Genomic DNA, 21,129 nt, shown 5'->3' with positions numbered 1-21,129 from the left:
GGTGGGGTCCTTAAGTAAGGTGGCAACAGGGTGAAGTGAAGTGAAAGTCACTCAGTAGTGTCCAACTCTTTGTGACCACAAGGTCTATACAGTATAGAATACTGGAGCAGGTAGCCTTTCCCTTCTCCAGGGGATCTTCCCAATCCAGGAATCAAACCCAGGTCTCCCGCATTGCAGGTGGATTCTTTACCAGCTGAGCCACAAGGGAAGCCCAAGAATATTGGAGTGGGTAACCTATCCCTTCTCCAGCAGATCGTCCCAACCCAGGGATTGAACTGGGGTCTCCTGCATTGCAGGAGGAAACTACCAACTGAGCTTTCAGGCAACAGCATAGCTGAAGTAAATCAAGTATCAGAAAGATATTGAGGTGAGGATCAGCAGAGCTTGGAATATTGTCTTGTTTTGGACACTGACAGAAGATTGGGTTGATGGAGAGTCAAGCAGCCTCCAATTTTCTGTGATCATGGTTTTGTTATTGAAATGCAAATTCATGTGTCCAATGCACAGTGAGGCCAAACAATACCAAAACGTTGGAGTTTGGAGTAGAGAAAGGTTTATTGCAGGGCCATGCAAGGAGATGGTGGTTCATGCCATAAAAATCCCAAACTCCCCAAAAGCTTTCAGGAAAACCCTTTTATAGAAAAGGAGGGGGAGGGCCATGGTCAGTTTCAAACTTCTTGGTGTCAGATATTTTATTCTGGAGGTCAGTCACGGTCAGGTAAGGAGTCTCCTGTAAAAACCTCCACCAAACAAATGTTACTCTCTGTTCTGACAATAAAGGGCAAAGTCTCAAGACAACCTTCACCCTCTGAGGTCCTGGCTAAGAGGAGGGGGTTCCTAGGCCTGCTGGTTACCCTGCCCAGGAGGGTTCGTCCAGTATCCAGTCTGGGTCCTCCCACCAGTGCTGAAGAGGTAGCTCTCAGCTAGTGGCTCCCTCAGGGCCAGGTCCCCAGATCCTGAACAGCGGTCATCACTGAGGGAGCCAGGCACCCAGGATACAACTGGCCCTCAGACTCCTCAGGCCACACAAATGTCAGTTAGGGGGCCCAAATCCTGCAGAATGTAGCCCATGCAGATGGCTGCTGCTATTACATCTCAGAGAGGAAGACAGGGCAGAGGTTCACCACCACCCTGAGGCCTGGGCCCCGCCACTGGGCGTAGTGAGGGCTCTGGAGCCCTGGGGGACACAACCCCCAGACTGTTCCCTGCTTGCCCCCTTCCCCAGTTCACCCACTGGCCCAAAGCAGGGTGAACTGGACCAGCCCCCTGGAAGAACAGGATCCATCTCTTATCTCACTTTCTACCTGAGGACCACACTCCACTGACCCTTGGCTAAATCCCCTACTAAGGGTCACTCATCGACGGTTATTTGTTGGTGGGGCTCAAAGGCCTGGCAAGATCACTAACGGTCACTCATTGATAGTTATTTACGGGAGAGGCCCACTATGGCAGTAACCAATGACTGAGCAGGGCCACTGACCACTGCACAGTGTAATGGCACACAGCAGCCCCATGTGCTAAGGGCTCCACTCTATTATAGTTTTGCTGTTGCTTCCTCGGCTAAGGTCAATTCCAAGGTGGCTCTAGTGGTAAACAACCTGCCTACTCAGGCAGGAGACCCAAGAGATGTGGGTTCCATCAGTGGGTTGGGAAGATTCCCTGGAGAAGGAAATGGCAACCCACTCCAGTCCTGGAAAGTTCCATGGAAAGGGGCTTGGCTGGTTGCAGTCCATGGGGACACAAAGAGAGGGACACGATTGAGCGACTAAATACACACACACACACACACACACACCATCCTTGACTAACTCTTTAAGTTTTCTGTGTTGCAAACGTACATTTTGTATAAGGCTCTTTATTCCATTTCTTCCTTTTCTCCTAATGGCTGAGGTGGAGATGGGGGTGTATGCAACTCAACTACATGTCTTACTTTTCACGTCTGTAAAAGGCCTTGAAGTATTTCCCAAACTGGTTGCGCCTCAGAATCCCATGGGGAAGCATACACACAAGGACAAAGCCTCAACCCATTCCGAGATTCTATTTGTTTAGTACTGGGCTAGGGCGCCCCCCAAATCTCCCAGGTGATTCTGATACACTACCACGTGTTTCTGGCTCACCATACTTAGTCCACTGTTCCGTGAAAGACTCCGCCCAGGGCCCCGCCCCCGCCCCACCTTTTGCCCTCTACCTCCCGGTGACGTCGGCTCCTCTCCCCTCCTTCGGTGCCTCCACTTGGTCTCGCCTAGCTCCGCCCCTCCCGCTCCGCCTGCTGCCTCCCAAGATGGCTACGCTGTGGCCAGGCCCGGAGCCGTGGAACCGGGTGAGGATCCCTAAGGCAGGGAGCCGTAGCGCAGTGACCGTACAGGACCCGGATACGGCGCTAGGTGAGTGAGGCGCCGGGCTAGGGGTGCAGGCTTTTCCGGAGGAGGCGTGGGGCCGGCGCACGTGCGCGCTGGGCGGGACTTCCGGAGCCCGCGGGACACTGGGAAGGGCCGAAGGGTCAGGACCTGGGGAATTTGCCAAGGAGTCTCGTGGGGGTACCTGACTTTACAGTTGTTTGCTGGATCCACCGTGTCTATCGCAGGGCCTGGCAGGGGCACCGAAGGCTCGCGACCCAGCACCGCACCGAAATGGGGGAGAGGGGCGGACACAACTGGTGTCAGGGAAAAGTGCTGCCTGGGAGCCCTACGTTTCACTCAGCCACCAAGAGGCGTGGTTAGCCCTCCGTCTCTGCCGCGCTCTGCCTCTGAAGGGCTGCGGATCGTCACTCAAGCACTCTGCGATTAAGCCGCAAATTTCCTGGGTCCCCAGTTCCTTATCTGTAAAATGGGGTTAGTTTCCCGGAGAAGGCAATGGCACCCCACTCCAGTACTCTTGCCTGGAAAATCCCATGGACAGAGGAGCCTGGTAGGCTGCAGTCCATGGGGTCGCTAGGAGTCTGACACGACTGAGCAACTTCACTTTCACTTTTCACTTTCATGCATTGGAGAAGGAAATGGCAACCCACTCCAGTGTTCTTGCCTGGAGAAGCCCAGGGATGGGGGAGCCTGGTGGGCTGCCGTCTCTGGGGTCGCACAGAGTCGGACACGACTGAAGCGACTTAGCAGCAGCAGCAGCAGCAGCTATCGCCAGGTCTTTGGGAGGATCTAAATGATGTCGTTTAGGAAAGCGTGCTCTATCAATACTGTTCATACTGTTCATGGGGCTCTACCAGTGTTTGAATGGCATTGAGATTATTAGGCAGTAGGGCAGTAAGGTGGCGCTAGTGGGAAAGAACCCACCTTTCTTTAGGTAGAAGTAAGAGGCGCAGGTTCGATCCCTGGGTCGGGAAGATCCCCTGGAGGAGGGCATAGCAATGCACTCCAGTATTGCTTGGAAAAGCCCATGGACAGAGGAGCCTGGCAGGCCGCAGTTCATAGGGTCGTACAGAGTCGGACACAACTGAAGCGACTTGGCACGCACACAGGTCAGTAAGTACTGGGTTGAGGGATTGAATCCCGGCTCTTCCCTCTGCTGGAACTGGGTTGAGCAGTAGGGAATGTCTAACGTTTCTGGGCCTCAGCTTATTTTCAAACGGGAATAACAATAATACTTTATTCGTAGAGCAGTTCTGCTGAAAGTGAGTATTATAGAGTAATAATATAAAGTATTATTAATATAAAATAAAGTGAATATTTGGAACGGTGCCTGATATAGTAAATAATGATCAGTTCAGTCCAGTCCAGTAGCTCAGTTGTGTCCGACTCTGCGACTCCATGGAATGCAGTAAGCCAGGCTTCCTTGTCCATCACCAACTCCGGGAGCTTACTCAAACTCATGTCCATTGAGTCGGTGATGCCATCCAACCATCTCATCCTCTGTTCTCCCCTTCTCCTGCCTTCAATCTTTCCCAGCATCAGGGTGTTTTCAAATGAGTCAGTTCTTTGCATCAGGTGACCAGAGTATTGGAGTTTCAGCTTCACCATCAGTCCTAACAATGAATACTCAGGACTGATTTTCTTTAGGATGGACTGGTTAGATCTCCTTGCAGATGATAGCTGTTATTAAATATTTATAACTTATCATCACATTCCCCTCTCTATCCATCCATCTTGCCCCATTTACAGATTAATGTTACCCCTTCCTCTGTTCAGAAATACTTTTAACAGGATTCCTGTTAAGCGTGGAAATTCACCAAGTCTCTCACCACCCCCAAGGCAGCTCATTCTGGCCTCAAATAGTTGGGAGAGTAAAAAAGTTCTCTGTGATGTGTAAAGTTTGCCTTTTTGTTACTCCCACTTAGGATGCTGCTGCTACCATTAAGAGGCATAGAGAACACTATTAACTCTTATATTCACAGCTCTTCAGACTAGGAGGCTGTTATCTTGTTTTGCTAAATAAGCACCCTGTGTTTAGTCAGATATAATTTCCAGTTGTTATAGTGATTTCTCTTTTCTAAATATATTCTTAAAGTGGTATTAGAGAAGTATATAAAAGTGTCCCACCTTCAACATACTTAAAGTGTTTCAGTTCAGTTCAGTTGCTCAGTTGTGTTTGACTCTTTGCGACCCCATGAACCACAGCATGCCAGGCCTGCTTGTCCATCATAAACTCCTGGAGTTTATCCAAACTCATGTCCATTGAGTCGGTGATGCCATCTAAACATCTCATCCTCTGACATCCCCTTCTCCTCCTGCCTTCAATCTTTCCCAACATCAGGGTCTTTTCAAATGAGTCAGCTCTTCCCATCAGGGAGCCAAAATATTGGAGTTTCAGCTTCACCACCAGTCCTTCCAATGAACACCCAGGACTGATCTCCTTTAGGATGGACTGGTTGGAAGTCCTTGTAGTCCAAGGGACTCTCGAGTCTTTTTCAACACCACAGTTCAAAGCATCAATTCTCTGGTGCTCAGCTTTCTTTATAGTCCAACTCTCACATCCATACATGACTACTGGAAAAACCATAGCCTTGACTACATGGACCTTTGTTGGCCAAGTAATGTCTCTGCTTTTTATTATGCTGTCTAGGTTGGTCATAACTTTCCTTCCAAGGAGTAGGCATCTTTTAATTTCATGGCTGCCATCACCACCTGCAGGGATTTTGGAGCCCAGAAAAATAAAGTCAGCCACTGTTTCCACTGTTTCCCCATCTATTTCCCATGAAGTGATGGGACCGGATGCCATGATCTTAGTTTTCTGAATGTTGAGCTTTAAGCCAACTTTTTCAGTTTCCTCTTTCACTTTCATCAAGAGGCTCTTTAGTTCTTCATTTTCTGCCATAAGGGTGGTGTCATCTGCATATCTGAGGTTATTGATATTTCTCCAGGCAATCTTGATTCCAGCTTGTGCTTCTTCCAGCCCAGCGTTTCTCATGATGTACTCTGCATATAAGTTAAATAGGTAGGGTGACACTATACAGCCTTGACGTACTCCTTTTCCTATTTGGAACCAGTCTGTTGTTCCATATCCAGTTCTAACTGTTGCTTCCTGACCTGCATACAGTTTTCTCAAGAGGCAGGTCAGGTGGTCTGGTATTCCCATCCCTTGAAGAATTTTCCAGTTTATTGTGATCCACACAGTCAAAGGCTTTAGCATAGTCAATAAAGCAGAAATAGATTTTTTCTAGAACTCTCTTGCTTTTTCAATGATCCAGCAAATGTTGGCAATTTGATCTCTGGTTCCTATGTCTTTTCTAAAACCAGCTTGAACGTCTGGAAGTTCACGGTTCACGTATTGCTGAAGACTGGCTTGGAGAATTTTGAGCATTACTTTGCTAGTATGTGAGATGAGTGCAATTGTGCGGTAGTTTGAACATTCTTTGGCATTGCCTTTCTTTGGGATTGGAATGAAAACTGACCTTTTCCAGTCCTGTGGCCACTGCTGAGTTTTCCAAATTTGCTGGCATATTGAGTGCAGCACTTTCACAGCATCATCTTTTAGGATTTGAAATAGCTCAACTGGAATTCGGGAGAAGGCAATGGCAACCCACTCCAGTACTCTTGCCTGGAAAATCCCATGGACAGAGGAGCGTGGTAGGCTGCAGTCCATGGGGTCTCGAAGAGTCGGACACAACTGAGTGACTTCACTTTCACTTTTCACTTTCATGCACTGGAGAAGGAAATGGCAACCCACTCCAGTGTTCTTGCCTGGAGAATCCCAGGGATGGCGGAACCTGGGGGGCTGCTGTCTGTAGGGTCTCACAGAGTTGGACACGACTGAAGTGACTTAGCAGCAATAGCAGCAACAACTGGAATTCCATCACCTCCACTAACTTTTGTTCGTAGTGATATTTCCTAAGGCCCTCTTGACTTCACATTCCCGGATATCTGGCTCTAGGTGAGTGATCACACCATCGTGATGATCTGGGTCATGAAGATCTTTTTTGTATAGTTCTTCTGTGTATTTTTGCCACCTCTTAATATCTTCTGCTTCTGTTAGGTCCATACCATTTCTGTCCTTTATTGGCCCATCTTTGCATGAAATGTTCCTTTGGTATCTTGAATTTTCTTGTCTATTAGGTAGATAAGAAAGACTATAGGTATCTATAGTCTTTCCTCTTCTATGGTTTTCCTCTATTTATTTGCCCTGATCGCTGAGGAAGGCCTTCTTATCTCTCTTTGCTGTCCTTTGGAACTCTGCATTCAAGTGGGTGTATCTTTCCTTTTCTCCTTTAATTTTCACTTCTTTTCACAGCTGTTTGTAAGGCCTCCTCAGATAGCCATTTTGCTTTTTTGCATTTCTTTTTCTTGGGGATGGTCTTGATCCCTGTCATCTGTACAATGTCACGAACCTCTGTCCATAGTTCATCAGGCACTCTGTCTATCAGATCTAGTCCCTTAAATCTTTTTCTCACTTCCACTGTATAATCATAAGGGATTTGACTTAGGTCATATCTGAATGGTCTAGTGGCTTTCCCCACTTTCTTAAAGTGTTTGGTGTACCCTAAATGACTCTGCAAAGTATTCATATGAAAGAATATTAAAATCACGATAAAATGTGATATGATATACATTCTAGTTTAACAGATGTTTTCTGAATGATTTCATGAACTTGATATCATCTGTCACCATTTTCCTTCCTTCCTATGTCATTTCTTACATACTTAGAAATGTTTACTTATGTTCTTACAGGTGAAGCTGATTGTATTGTTATTGATTTCTTTAAAACAGATAAGCAAAGATGCTTCTTTTAGTGTATTTTTTGTATAATATACTTAATGTAGAAATGCATGTTAAGTCTTATTACTAAATATCTCTGCATTAGACCTTTGCATTGCAGCTGTAATTAAAGAATGCTGTCGCATTACATTGTCACTGAAGAGCCGAACCTTAGACGCAGAGACAGATGTATTATGTGCAATCCTTTACAGCAATCACAACAGAATGGGGCGCCATAAGCCCCATTTGGCCCTCAGACAGGTAAGGCGAGAGCCCTGTATTTAAGATAAAACATTTTTACTTGGTGAAGATGGAGATCACACCGCCACTTAACTTTTGTTATTTATGGAAATTGAAGTAAATTACTTGTGATTTACTTGGGCTTTCCTGATAGCTCAGTTGGTAAAGAATCCACCTACAATGCAGGAGACCTTGGTTTGATTCCTGGGTTGGGAAGATCCACTGGAGAAGGGACACGCTACCCACTCCAGAATTCTTGGGCTTCCCTTGTGGCTCAGCTAGTAAAGTATCTGCCTGCAATGCGGGAGACCTGGATTTGATCCCTGGGTTGGGAAGATCCCCTGGAGAAAAGAAAGGCTACCCACTTCAGTATTCAGGCCTGGAGAATTCCGTGGACTGTCCATGGGGTCACAAAGAGTTGGACACAACTGAGTGACTTTCACTTCACTTTCACTCGTGATTTTTAAGTGTTAAGCCCACAATCACATGTGAGCTTTCAGTTTTTTTTTCCCTGAAAGCATTTCAAAACACAGTCTGTATTAGAAAAGAACTATGTTCGATTCTTTCCCAGTCTTGTTTCTAGTAGGTAGATAATTATGAAAAAATTTCTTCATTATATACAATCTGTAACAAATTATCACTCCTTTGTCTACTTTAAAGATTGAGTGATTTGATCAAAACAAAATGTTGGATTAAGAAACAATTTTCCTGAGCATAATCAAAATCCCCAAATCATAAAAAGAACAAAGTTGCAATTTATTGTGGTGGTAAACAATCTAATTGGGAATATATTAAATGAATATATAACAAGTTGTGTAAAGTGTTTTGTGTATCTTTTGAAGTTTAAGACAAAATTGGGTCCTTCTAGCTCAGGGATTACATACACAGAATAGAGCCTTCTAAGTTCTGTATATGCTAATTTATTTGCTCTTTCATTTTATTAATTCTCCAAGTATTTTTGAAACTTTCTATGTGTCAGGTACTGTGCTTTGTGCTAGGTGTATGGCATAATCTCCAACCTTAAACAGATTCATGTTCTTTGGTTAGTTTTCCATTCACATTACTTAAAGCAAAAAAGATGATTTCTTCACCAAAGAAAGATTTGCGATTATGGTTTTTTCTAAGTTTTCTTCTCTGGAGCAGGTTTTATCTCCTGAGTCTTTAACTCCAAAACCAAACTTGTTATCTCAGATGGAATTTACGTATTTCTTCTCCTGGCTTGCAGGTTGTCAATAAGTATAGTCATAAAAATTTGGTGTTCTGTTTTCTCTGCTCTCCCATCCGGTTAACTGATCAATTAACAGTTTCTCTGTATCTAGTCCCTTTTAGTTCTGGCTAAATTTTAAAACCTTGTCAATTTTTTGTTGTCTTGTAATTCTGACTGATGTTTCCTCCTTTAGTCTTTCCTCTACTGTGGCATGTTCACATGTACCAAATCCAGGTTAATCATCCTAAAACACAGCTTAATTTTTAATGGTTCTCCATTGTCCCCTGAATAAAGAGCAGACCTCTTAGCTTAACTTAGCAGATCCTTCCTGATCTGGCCTCTTCAGTTTTCTTAGCTCAGGCTTCTCTGTGGTCTTCATCGTCATATATGTTGTATTACAAGCAGCCTGAACTCTTTGAGTCTTCCTACTCACCACATTGGTTCCCTCCTCTGAGCCTTTGCTTACCTGGTTCTGTATGTGTACAATGCCCAAGCCCTCCATCACTTGCTCCTCATGTCTGCAGCACTTACGGACAGTGAAATGTAGTACTTAACAATTTACTGTCTTGTTTTATTAGTTTCACTATTAGAATCATGTTACTTTCAGAAAAGTTTATTAATACAATCTTGAGAAGAATAATCTTACATTTACTTTGGTCCTCTTTATAGCACCAAGCACATCCTGGACTATAGTAAGAAAGAAAGAAAGAAAGAAAGAAAGAAAGTGAAGTTGCTCAATTGTGTCCAACTCTTTGCGACCCCATGGACTGTAGCTCTCCAGGCTCCTCTATCCATGGGATTCTCCAGGCAAGAGTACTGGAGTGGGTTGCCATTTCCTTCTCCAGGGGATCTTCCCAACCCAGGGATCGAACCTGGGTCTCCCGCACTGTAGGCAGATGCTTTACCATCTGAGCCACCAGGGAAATCCAGTCACTGGTCATAACCTGAGCATAATCAAAATCCCCGAATCATAAAAAGAACAAAGTTGCAATTTATTTATTGTGGTGGTAAATAATTAATTGGGAATGTATTAAATGAGTATATAACAAGTTGTCTAAAGTGTTTTGTGTATCTTTTGAAGTTTAAGACAAAATCTGAGAAATTTATTTGGCTGCATAAATTTAAAATTTTTAACCAGAAGCAACTGCTTTGGGCTACAGGTTTCTTTACCCTAAAATATGGTATTCTGTGTATTTCTATACTTTGTATTCTGTGTATTTCTATACTTTGTATTCAGTGTATTACCATACTTTGAAATTTTGAATTTGTTTTCGTGTTCACATTGTGGCTTTGTCTCTATTACACATAAACATGTGAATTTGAGCTGGTCTTCCCCTTTCAGGTTGAACAGTGTTTAAAACGTTTGAAAAACATGAATTTGGAAGGTTCAATTCAAGATCTCTCAGAGTCATTTTCTTCTAAGTAAGTAGTCTAGTTGCTTTGTAATGGGCTTTGTGCTGGGCTGGAAACCTGGTGTCTTGCTGTGACCTCGCTTTAGACTTCCTTCATTATTGTTTGAATATAACCAATTATACCTTAGCTGTACAAATTTTATTTTAATAAAGGGCCCCTGGTATTTGTGGTAATCTCCCTCTGTTGGCTTGTGGGAAGGAATAGTGTGACACTGAAACCTGGGTGATGATAAGCTATTTTGAAACATAAGTGTCAGTTAACTTCAGTGAGTCATTATTAAGCTTAACTACCTCAAATTGAGCTTAAAGCAATTCTGTACTTACTATATAAGTGTTTTATATTTAAGAATGAAAGTAACATACTTTTCTATTTTTGTCAAGTGAAAATCAGCCTATAAATACCAAAGCATGTGTCATCCCCAGCCAACCAGTGGTGGAACTGGTGTTGATGAAGATTTTGGGAGCCTGCAAGTTGCTGCTTCGCCTGTTGGACTGTTGCTGCAAGACATTTCTGTATCCTTGAATCATCTAAAAAACGTTTTTCTGAACTTCAGTTGTTTGGATGTATTTAATGGGCTTCTCAGGTGGCTCAGTGGTAAAGAATCCACCTGCTAATGAAGGACCCACAGGAGATGCAGGTTTGATCCCTGGGTCAGGAAGACCCCCTGGAGGAGGAAGTGGCAACCCACTCCAGTATTCTTGCCTGGGAAATCCCACGGACCAAGGAGCCTGTTGGGTTACAGTCCATGGGGTTGCAGAGTCAGACACAACTGAGCATGCATACAGTGATGAATTTAATAGTATTTCTGTTTGAAAGCTAGGGAGTATGTAGTTTTTCATATTTTCAAAGTAGGAGTTATAATTTATGCAAGTTCTTAAAATTTTGCTCTTTGGTCTCCTCTTCCTGGGAAGTGCCTGAAATAGCCATTGCCAGGGATTTCTACCTCTATTTAATATGTATTATCCTAAAGGCACTGACAGTTAGAAATTCTTAATCTTAAAAGCTAATCCTTAGAAACCAAATTTATTAATGAAGCCTCTAGCAGAGTGTATATTACTTTTGTTAAAGCTTCAATGACTTACATAGAACATGTTTTAAGGCTTTAACTCCTTAAAATTCTGCATTGTGTTTTTTTTTTTCCCATAAATGTAACTCAACAAAACATAAATTTCTTTGATTCTGTTTTCCAACTTTAACTTGATTCTTCAGCTTGACTGTGAAACATCTAGGTTTGCAAGAATTCATTATTTTAAACCTTGTGATGGTTGGCCTCGTGAGCAGGTTATGGTATGTATGTACGTACCTTTGAAATCCTTCATTTCTTTTTCATTTCTCTAACTCAGACTAGGTTTCTTATTAGTAGTTTTCATATTTGCTTTTCCATGGGATGTTGAAGGTGCAGAAATTCTGTTTCTTCATTTGATCAGAGTTTATCTGGGATGGATTAGGAAGCTAAGTGTTGTTATTGGGAAGCTAAGTTATGTCAAAAGACTAGGCTTTCAATCTGAATCCATGAGATCACTTCCACATTAACTAAGCAAATGAATTCCTAGGATTAGCAGCTGGAATTAAAAAAAAAAAAAGGTTCCTTTAATCATTCAGCTGAGCCATTTAAAATGAATGTGTTCCTGGGCAGTCTGTATCATTCATTTGTTTCTGCCACTAGATTTCTAATACTTAATGGCAATGACCTTCCTTATGTTTTCTAAATTCCTTTCTTCCACATGAACCACTACTGCTGTTCCAGCCATAGCTATTGATGTAAAGAACACTGGTAATACTAGTTGCAAACCAAAGAGAATTTCCCTTGCATCTCACAATATATATTATGGAGCTTATCTGATGGATAATCAGATTCAAAATCTGCCCATTTGTGATTAGCTATAATTTGAATGGAAACAAAAAAAGAAAAAATTATTTCTAATCCTTAATTTCTGTCTTAATCTGTTTATCTCAAGTACTATTTTCAATTATCCTATTTTTTTATTCTGCTTGTTTTTAGAGCTAACAATGTTAGAATTATTTACCATATGTTAGTATGATTATCATGTTAGTAATGTTAGAATTACTACTTAATGTCAAACCGTATTATTCTTCCCTACAATGAAAATAGCTTTGATTTTTTAATTTTAATAATACATGTTTATTTGAAGAAACTTTTCAAAGAACGTGAAATTTGCCTAAAATCTTATCCTCTAGATAAAACCACATTTAAGATTTTGGTGCCCATCCTTTGAAATCTCTCTCCATGTAGTACTGTATTTGGTTTTATATAACATTTTGTACTTGGATTTTTCTGTATAAGCTGGACTAAATCTAGCTCTTTGCAAGTATCCACTGTAGCATTTTTTTTTTTTAATCTATAGTGGCAGACTGATAGGTGTTATTTTCAGCTTTGAATCTGTTAGTTATTATGTAATCAATTACTGGCTAATTCATGAGCTCTTACTTCTTTCCCTAGGGTTCTGTATAAAGATGTTTTAAAAAAGCTGGTTTCTTTATATGAACCATTGTTTGGATTACTTCAAGAGGTCTCCAGGATTCAACCATTGCCTTACTTCAAAGGTTTTACCTTTCCTTCTGATATTGTTGAATTTTTAGGAGAGCCCTATTTTGAAGTCTTTAAGAAAAAAATGCCTACAGCTTTTGTAGCTAAAGGAGTAACCAAACTGCTAAATAAACTATTTTTAACAAAAGAGCAATCACAGAGGTCGGGTGAAGAAACTTTACTTAGAATTTCTGAAAAAGCTAAACAAATGAAGATCAATATACAGAATAACATGGATCTTGGACAACCAGTAAAGAGTAAGAAAATCTTAAAAGGTAATTTGCTTTGATATGGCTCATTCTCTTAAACTCTCTTAATTTTAACTCACATTATCTTTAGAGACGTGTGGTATTAATAATGTGTGTTTTCTAAGCTTGAGCATGTTATTTCTTTCTATTGTATCTTCATAGTTCTTTGCTTGCTTAACTCCCTTTGTTGTCATGTACTTAAGAATTTATTGTTTTGAAAATAGTATGCCTAATTGTTTTATCTGTGCTCTATCTCCACAGAAAAGTCATCAGAGTTTGATGTGAGAGCTTTCTGCAAACAGCTGAAACAAAAAGCTATTCAGGTTTGTCTGGCTTATTTTAATAATAGCTTATGATTTCTGCTAAGTGTAGATGCCACTTACCAAGGACAGAGGCTGACTCTCACTTCTGGTTTTATCCTCGGCTCTAGGCACAGTGCCATCTTAGTCTCAGTCTGCTTCTGAATGAGTAGAGGCATTTCCAAGGGATCTGAGTGCATCTAGTTAATTCAGTTAATAGAATGCCTTCAGAAACATTTTACTAAGGGTTTTGCTAGGATTTTAAAATGGTCCTAGGCTCCACCATAGGAGTGGATTATACTGCAGCTTAAGAATATGGGCTTTGAAGTCAGACAGATGGTTTGCGTCCTGGCTTTGGTGTGTAGTAGTTTGTGACCTTATGTAAGTTTCCTGACCTGTCCATGCCTCCGTTTTCTAGAAACAGTATACACTTCATAGGGCTGTGCCAGTTTTAGTACATGTAAAGTATTCAGCACAGAGTCTCAAGTGTGGTAAGCCCTTACTTGATGTTAGATGTTGTCAGGTACTTCCATCGTCACTATCATCGTCATCATCTTTTATCATTTCTGTCTTTCTGTCAGTTAGAGCTGATGTCAGCGTTTGACCTCTCCTCAGCCAGTGTCTTTAAACTCGGTGTGTTCTGGATCTGACACGGATAAGAAGTTCTTTTACTCTCTTTTCAAAGTTGTTTTCTTCATGGGCTATATCTTCCATTCTATTCAAGAATTCTTTTCTAACAAGTCAGTACTTTCTTGAAGGTTTACAAGGATTCCAGCTTGCATTTATATTTTGTCCAATTTACAAGTTCTGGAGGAAGATGTCATCATCACCATAATACTTATACTGCATTTACTCTTTGCCGGGCATTGTTCAGAACTCTTTATATGTGTAAACTCATATAATCCTTGCAAAAGTCCTGTGAGATAGGTACTGCTTTCCATGTTTTGGATGAGAAAATTAAGGCAAAGAAAGGACAAGAAATTTGTCTAGGCCAGATAGCAAATATGGGGCAGAACTGGGATTTGAACCAGGCAGTTTGGTTTTAGTCTTTGTCATTTAATATTATTTGTTGTTCAGTCACTAAGTTGTGTCTGACTTTCTGCAACTCCATGGGCTGCAGCACACCAGACTTCCCCGTCCTTAACTGTCTCCTGGAGTTTATCATTACACCAGTCTCCAAATAGTTATATCAGCTCTCTCTTAATAACTACAGCTCTCTGTGACTCCTGAAACTTTCTGCAATCCATCACTTGTTCCTATGTGAGCTGGTTCCAGCATCCCTCTTATTTATGACCAATCACTATTTTATTTTTAGCATTTAGCACCAACATGCTTAGGGTGTTTTTAGGCCAAACCTTTATGGATCACCAACACAAAGATCAATAGGTCTCTACCTTCTACTACTATTACTTGTTCTTCTTGAGAATGAGGAATTTGCAAGAAATGAAGTTTTGAACACAAGATGGAAGCAGACCTAGTAGGGGGCATATTTCAATAAACAGTAGTAGTTGATAAAATTCAAACTTGACTTCATGCAGAAAAATGAAGTTGAAGAGACAGAGGTGGCACATCAAAAGATGGTTGAATTGGAATTGGAAATATTGCTCAGTTAAGCATTTTTAGCATACATTCAGCAGTCATCTGCATTTCCACATTTATCAACAACATTTATGACCCTTCATTGAGGAGGTGATGAAAAACAAGCTGTGGTAGTCCAGAATTAGAGGAAAAGGGCTTTTCAGCGATTTTGTCTCCCGCCAGATAGACTTTGACCAATACTTAATTATGCGGAGTTTTATTCTTATGTGTAGGTTAAATGGGCTTCCCTGGTGGCTCAGTGGTTGAGAATCCACCTGCCAGTGCAGGAGAGGCAGGATGGATCTGTGGGTAGGGAAGATCCCCGGAGAAGGAAATGGCCACTTCGGTATTCTTGCCTGGGAAATCCCATGGACAGAGGAGCCCGGCGGGCTGTAGTCCATGGGGTCACAAACACAACAGCAACACAGGTTAAATTAATATGTATGTAAATATTTATATTGTTACTTGTGTACAACTGAATTTAGCTATAGATGGGATCTGTTGTAGCACAGAGGGGAAAAAATCGTATTAGGAACAGTGAATAAAAATTTTTTTAAGCAAAGGAAAGGAATTCCCTGGCAGTCTAGTTATTAGGACTCTGTATTTCCACTGCAAGGGGGTACCAGTCTGATCCCAGGGTTGAGGAACTAAGATCCCTAAAGCCAGGTGGCACAGTCAAAAAAATTTAAAAAGACAAACAGAAAGCATAGGGAACTGGAAAAAACTTTTCTCCTTCTTTTAAAAAGATGCATTTTCAAATGTTGATAGTGTGTGAGTCAACTTCTCTCTCTTGTTATATGTCAGTAACAGATCCAATATATTTTTCTCATTCCATATTTCAGGAGAAGAGCTTTGAGTTTAAATGTTCTCCATCCAAACTAAAGGCAACCAAACATTCTTCTCAGAAAGCAATAGGAACTCCCTGTGTAAAAAGTCTTGTGCAAAGATTTCGAGAGGCTCAGACTTTCACACAACTTTCTGAAGAAATCCAAATGGCAATTCTGTGGTGTAGAAGCAAAAAACTGAAGGTTCAGACTACCTTTCTGGGTAACAAACTTCTTAAAAGTGATCGGCTTAAACATGTGGAAGCTCAAGGCTCTAGGTAGGTATATTATAAAAATTACATTCCTTTACTTCTTCTGTTATCTTTTAAGGCGAAAGTATATATAGTCAGCCTTTTTAATGTCCAGTACCCTGGGGACTAAAATTGCAGTTTTGTTAGCTACTTTTATTGGACAGAGCTAAATATATATATCATTGGGAGGAAGTAAATTTGGTCAATTGGATTTACTCTTCACCATTCCATCCTTTTATTTGAAAAGTATCAGGTGTGTCTGTGGTATGCTAACCTGCAGATACAACTATGTGTAAGACGGATTTAATCCTCATGGAGTTCTGCCTCTCTGGTAGGAGAGATGGCCAGTCTGCCCGCAGCTTCAGTGGGATGAGGGTGTGAGAGCAGAAGATGCTTCCTCCTACAAGGCCACACACCAGACTCGAGTCAGCGTCGAGTAGTTTCCATTCACAGGAGCTAGACTCGCCATGTATTGCTTCATCCTTTTGGATGCCTACATTCATAGCACTGCTTAAGGATGGTTATCTTTGTGAGCCAGTATTGCTTGAATGAAGTTAGATATTTTAGGGCTTTATGTTTTTATTGAATAAATAATAGACGCCTGTGGTAACAATTTGAGATACAAATGGCCATAAAGGTCCTCATTCCCCCTTGACAGGGGCGATCACTGACCACTTTTTGCGTATCCTTCAAGAAACACTTCGTGCATCCACCACAATTTCTTACTATATTTATGGACATGTGTCTATTCAGGGCTTTATAATGGTTTCCATGGATGTCACTTGGTCACAACTTGTTAAATTTTCTTTAAAAATTTATGGAAAAACAATACCTGTTTTAGTAAAAAAATATGATATATACTGAAGGTTTTATAGCAAGTTTTGACTAAAAGCTGTGGGAGAAGTTAAGGGTTTTTACATTATACTCTAGAGTGGAAGCTCAATTTAAAATGGAGCTGTTCTGTTCAAGATTCTGTTTAAACTCAGGGGTAGATGAGGCAGAGATGCTAACTAAAAGTTAATCCAGAGGGTAACAAACTGGTGGTTATTTGATGAAGCCATTATTCTGCACCCCACAAAAATGCAGTGCTCTTTCATTCTGCCCTGTTTTGATGTTTCAGTAACATGTTATATTTGTGCTACATTTTAAGTTTACTTAATGTCCACAATAACTGACACAGGTGGTGGTATTCACATTTTATGGATGAGTCAATAAGAGGATTTTACTCAGGGAATTAGAGCTGGAGATCTTGAACTCAGTGCAGATCCTCTGCTCTGATTCTTCTGGTTTTTTTCATCTATTTCCATTTCAGTTGGGAAGTCACCTACCTTCTCCTCACTTAACAATTACCACTTATAGTAAGACAGAATGGTTTGGAAACAGAGATCATGGATTACTGCGTTAAAATGGGCTTCCTCAAAGTTCTATATTGGTTTAAAAAGGAAGAGGGTACAGTAGGAGGCACAGACTCAGGCTAATCGTTTGCATTCTATCAGCGTGAGGCAGTTAGCAGGGTACCAGTGCTCCTTGTGGCAGTATATCCTACTCAGTATATCCTACATCCTAAATACCTAACACAACCAGCCATTTGAGTTCTGAATCCCCAGATTTGAAGACAATATGAATGCTGTCATTTTGCCTATGCCGGCATCCCTGTCTTCTCTTCCCATTTTCCATAAACTCCCTCTTCACTTTTATTCCTTTTTTCTTGTTCATTTCCTGTTATTATAGTGAATATGAAGTCGTTACTCTAGAAATGGGAAGATGCATCCTAGTGACTTTTCTATTTGTAATTCATCTTTTCCCCAGTTCCATTCCTATTACATTATGAATAGATGAGCAATTACCAGGAAGTAGCTCTGGCACTGAAATATGGCAGTATCTCACCATTCAGCTGCCTTGCTAGTTGAAGGAGCTACTTTACTGTGGAAATGTAATGGGGACACATTTGCCCACAGTCTAAATCAGAGGGAAGCTGTGCTCTGAAAACACAGACTGGATATGAAGCTCCTATTTCCATGTTTTTCCTTATGATTCTGGAAATTGTACAGAGGCATAGGACATATATTTTAATTGGAAGTTGGTAAAAAGGAGACGAAATTTTTGAGAATGTTTTTCTGCATCTTAACAATCTAATTTCTTCTGTCCTTTAAAGTTTGCCAAAGAAGCTACAGTGCATAAAAACATCTATTTGCAACTGCCTTCTTCATGGCTTAGGTATGAAAACTTCAAAGCATCACCTGAGACAAAGAAGATCACAGAATAAATTTTCACTCAAAGGAAGGAAACAGAGAAAGTTGCAGTCGACTCTTTCAAAGGAAATCCAGCAGCCCCCTCGAGGGACTCAGAGTGCTACGGATGTCATTAAAGGGAGACTCTCAGATTCTACTGTTTGTAGGACTGATGTGTACCCTAACAATAAGCAAGTGTTGAATAGGAGAGTTTCAGATCCTGTCGTACAAACTAAGGAGACACAAACTCATGAAAAGCTTACAGAAAGCAATGAAAATGAGGCGGGTTCTTGGACAGTGATGCAAGGAAATAAACAGAATACATCAGGAAGCACTAAGGAGACAGACGACATTGATGATATTTTTGCTTTAATGGGAGTTTAGAGGCTCATATGTGAAACTGTTAACCAGTTGCTCCAGTGTTCTGCTGCTTTAAGTGGAACAGCTGAGATGTGGGAAGGTCTGAAAGTACCACTTGGACTCAGAGGAGCTGCTTTAGGACAACACTGTACAGCAGTTCATTTTAGTTCAATAAACGCTTACCATAGCTTTGTGTCATTTAATCGACAAATATTTGACGACTAGTCGGTTTTTTACTTAAGACCTGAGTAATTAGGTTTGTAAAACTTATATTGTGCCTTAGGTAAATGGGATGCAGGGGTGGGCTGTAGCAAGGAATCACCTAGAAGGTCACTTTGACCTTAATGGCTCCACCGTAGCTAAGTGCTCTTCTGAACACCAAGGTCTGTAGCTTTTAACAGCTGTACTGTCTGTCTTCTGTGTTAGAACTGATCATCAGTTTTGCCACTAAGTGTATTAGCAGGCAATGGTTACAACCATTATTTCACTTCATTTGTTACCCTTATCTCATTGGAGGGCATATTAAAATGCTTTTGGAATTGTCCAAAAGTTTATAGGGGAGCTTGATTTGGGTGCTAGTGATTGATTCCAAATAAATTTTTTTTCCAGAAAGGATATAGAGTGACTTACGGTTATACACAAAGTAGAACTAGGTGAGAAAGTTAAATGAAAAAGCTAAGGAAACACAAAATCAACTGAGAGGGGCTAAAAATAGATTTATAATTGGTGCTGATGCCATCACCAATTTGTATGGCAAATTTGTATGTTGCTCATACAATTGCTCTGAGAAGGTAAATCCTACATATTTTCAAATAATGATGCAAAGTTTGAGGTTTCTTTCAAGTTTTATGTTTATATATAGTAATTTATATAATGCCCTAGTATATCCTGAATCTTCCTCAGTCATCCTACCATTTTTTAAGTTTCCTTTTTGTTCTTTATCTGGCCTTTTTCTTTCCTCGTCTGTTTTCTGTATATTTTCCACTTACTTACTATACCAGTGGTTCTCAAACTGTAGGGATGTCTTGAGAATCACTTGGTGGGGTTGTTTAAAATGCCGATTTTGAGTCCCTTCCAGAGACTGATAATCATGGCTAGGGGACAGGATCAGAAATCTGCATTTTAATATGGGGCTCAGGTGATTTTGATGCAAATAGCCCAAAATGCAGTTAGATAAACACTGGTTTAGCTCCCTTCTTTCCTGAAGCCTTGCTAAGTCAATCTCTAGTCACTTTTTATTAGTTTATATTTCTCCTGGTTTCCTACCAAGTGGTACAGCTACTTGGTACTTTAAAACATGGACAATACCGAGGAAGTCTTCGTGACAAGTCTAGAAATAGCCATCAGCTTCTAAGATTCAAGACCCAGTCTTGCTTCTGTGTGCGTGTGACACTAATCATGTGCAAACAGCAGGCTTCTCTGGGCTCAGTTCCTCCATCTGAAGTGGTATTACTGTCCAATAATCATAAACCTGTACAGCTGGAAGAGACTTTGGAGATCACCCTTTATTGTATACAACAGAGTGGTTCAGTGAATTGTCTAAGGAGGTGAAACTGGATTAGACTATAAGCCTAGCATTTTTTTTTTTTCCTGTTTAATTAATGTTCCTTTGGAGTATGTTTATCTCCTTTTCCCATCTGCCCCTTAAAATTCTGGGAAAAACCGTAAAGAGTTTCATGTGTCCCTAAGTTGGTAAAAATAAGGAACATAGTATTCTATTTTTTTTTCCAAACAAATTCAAATGTTTTAAGTTTTAAAAGTGAAATCTTAAATTTACAAAACCATAACTTACCCAGCAAATTAGATTAGAAAATAACTGTTAGCATCATCATGGTAAATACCAATTTAATCCCTTCTGGTGGCATTAACACACTCTGGTCATTTATAAGAGCAGTGTGGTAGACCTCTCGTGTGTCATTTCAAATCTTCTCGGCCTCTTACTGCAGCCACTACTATGATAACCAGTCTCGAGCAGGACGGGATGACTACACCTTGCCTTCTCGCCTCTGACAAGCTACAGGAACTGCTTGGCATTTGGGCATACACAACTTGTTAATCTCCCTTCAAAGACAATTCAGAGGCACATTTCATAAGGTTCCACAGATCTCTCAAGATCAAGCCCTAGAGCTCTGTTGTTTCCAACTCACTGCCTCCTTGATTGGCTTTCCTTCCATCTGTTTCATTTCCCCTTCATTCCTGTTCTCTGGAATCACATCCCCAGTAAACTATTGGACACAAGCTTTTGTCTTAGACCTTCCTTTTAGAAGAACAAAAGCCAAGGCTAAGACAAGCTGTAAAGTAACATTGGCAGGCAGAAAGATGACTTTTAAGATAATTTTGTTGTTACTATCAATATATATCTTGCTTGGTGAATGCCCATATTAGCCCCCCCCCGCCCCTTCTTAAAGTTTAAATCACTGCTGGTTAGAATAAACTAGTAGTATTAACTATAAAACTGAAAACATATTCAGAACTGAATTTTCTAAAAGTCAAAAAGTTGTTTTATAGCATTAATTTTTTATCCAGTGTATTGCTATAACATTTTAATATTCAGCCTCACTCTGAAAAGCTAAACCACTTGTATGACTAGGTCAGTAACACCTTCATAAAAATATTTTCCACTAACATTATTCCAAAGTAAGGCTTTATCTTTCCATTCTGAATCCTAATGGGAAGATTCCATTTATAAACTGTCCCATCAACTTTTTTCTCTTGCCCTGTGCAGATCAACTTTCATACCTAAAACTTTCTTCTTTGGTCTTAACCTAGATAAAATGTTACTTCCTCTGTGACA

At 40.8% G+C, this 21,129-nt stretch overlaps 1 protein-coding gene across 1 annotated transcript; it reads left to right on the top strand.

Moving 5' to 3' along the window:
• Window positions 1–2,281: 2,281 nt before the first annotated feature.
• Window positions 2,282–18,548, top strand: NEPRO (nucleolus and neural progenitor protein). The gene is made up of 9 exons (XM_052638253.1): window positions 2,282–2,384; window positions 7,243–7,397; window positions 9,926–10,005; window positions 10,377–10,508; window positions 11,206–11,283; window positions 12,458–12,819; window positions 13,054–13,115; window positions 15,512–15,771; window positions 17,900–18,548. Exons 1-9 carry the CDS (start codon window positions 2,282–2,284, stop codon window positions 18,357–18,359), a joined length of 1,692 nt encoding a protein of 563 aa, XP_052494213.1. The 3' UTR covers window positions 18,360–18,548.
• Window positions 18,549–21,129: the final 2,581 nt, after the last annotated feature.

Source organism: Budorcas taxicolor, chromosome 1 (genome assembly GCF_023091745.1).
Source record: "Budorcas taxicolor isolate Tak-1 chromosome 1, Takin1.1, whole genome shotgun sequence".
NCBI lineage: Eukaryota > Metazoa > Chordata > Mammalia > Artiodactyla > Bovidae > Budorcas > Budorcas taxicolor.
Note: the sequence above shows the minus strand (reverse complement) of the source record. Positions and strands in the feature narration are given on the sequence as shown.

Bases quoted from the DNA above. Each gene is read 5' to 3' on its own strand.
- NEPRO (XM_052638253.1), top strand. From the start codon at position 2,282: ATGGCTACGCTGTGGCCAGGCCCGGAGCCGTGGAACCGGGTGAGGATC. The intron at 7,398-9,925 runs GTAAGGCGAGAG...TTCCCCTTTCAG, and splicing joins CCCATTTGGCCCTCAGACAG to GTTGAACAGTGTTTAAAACG. The intron at 15,772-17,899 runs GTAGGTATATTA...TGTCCTTTAAAG, and splicing joins GTGGAAGCTCAAGGCTCTAG to TTTGCCAAAGAAGCTACAGT.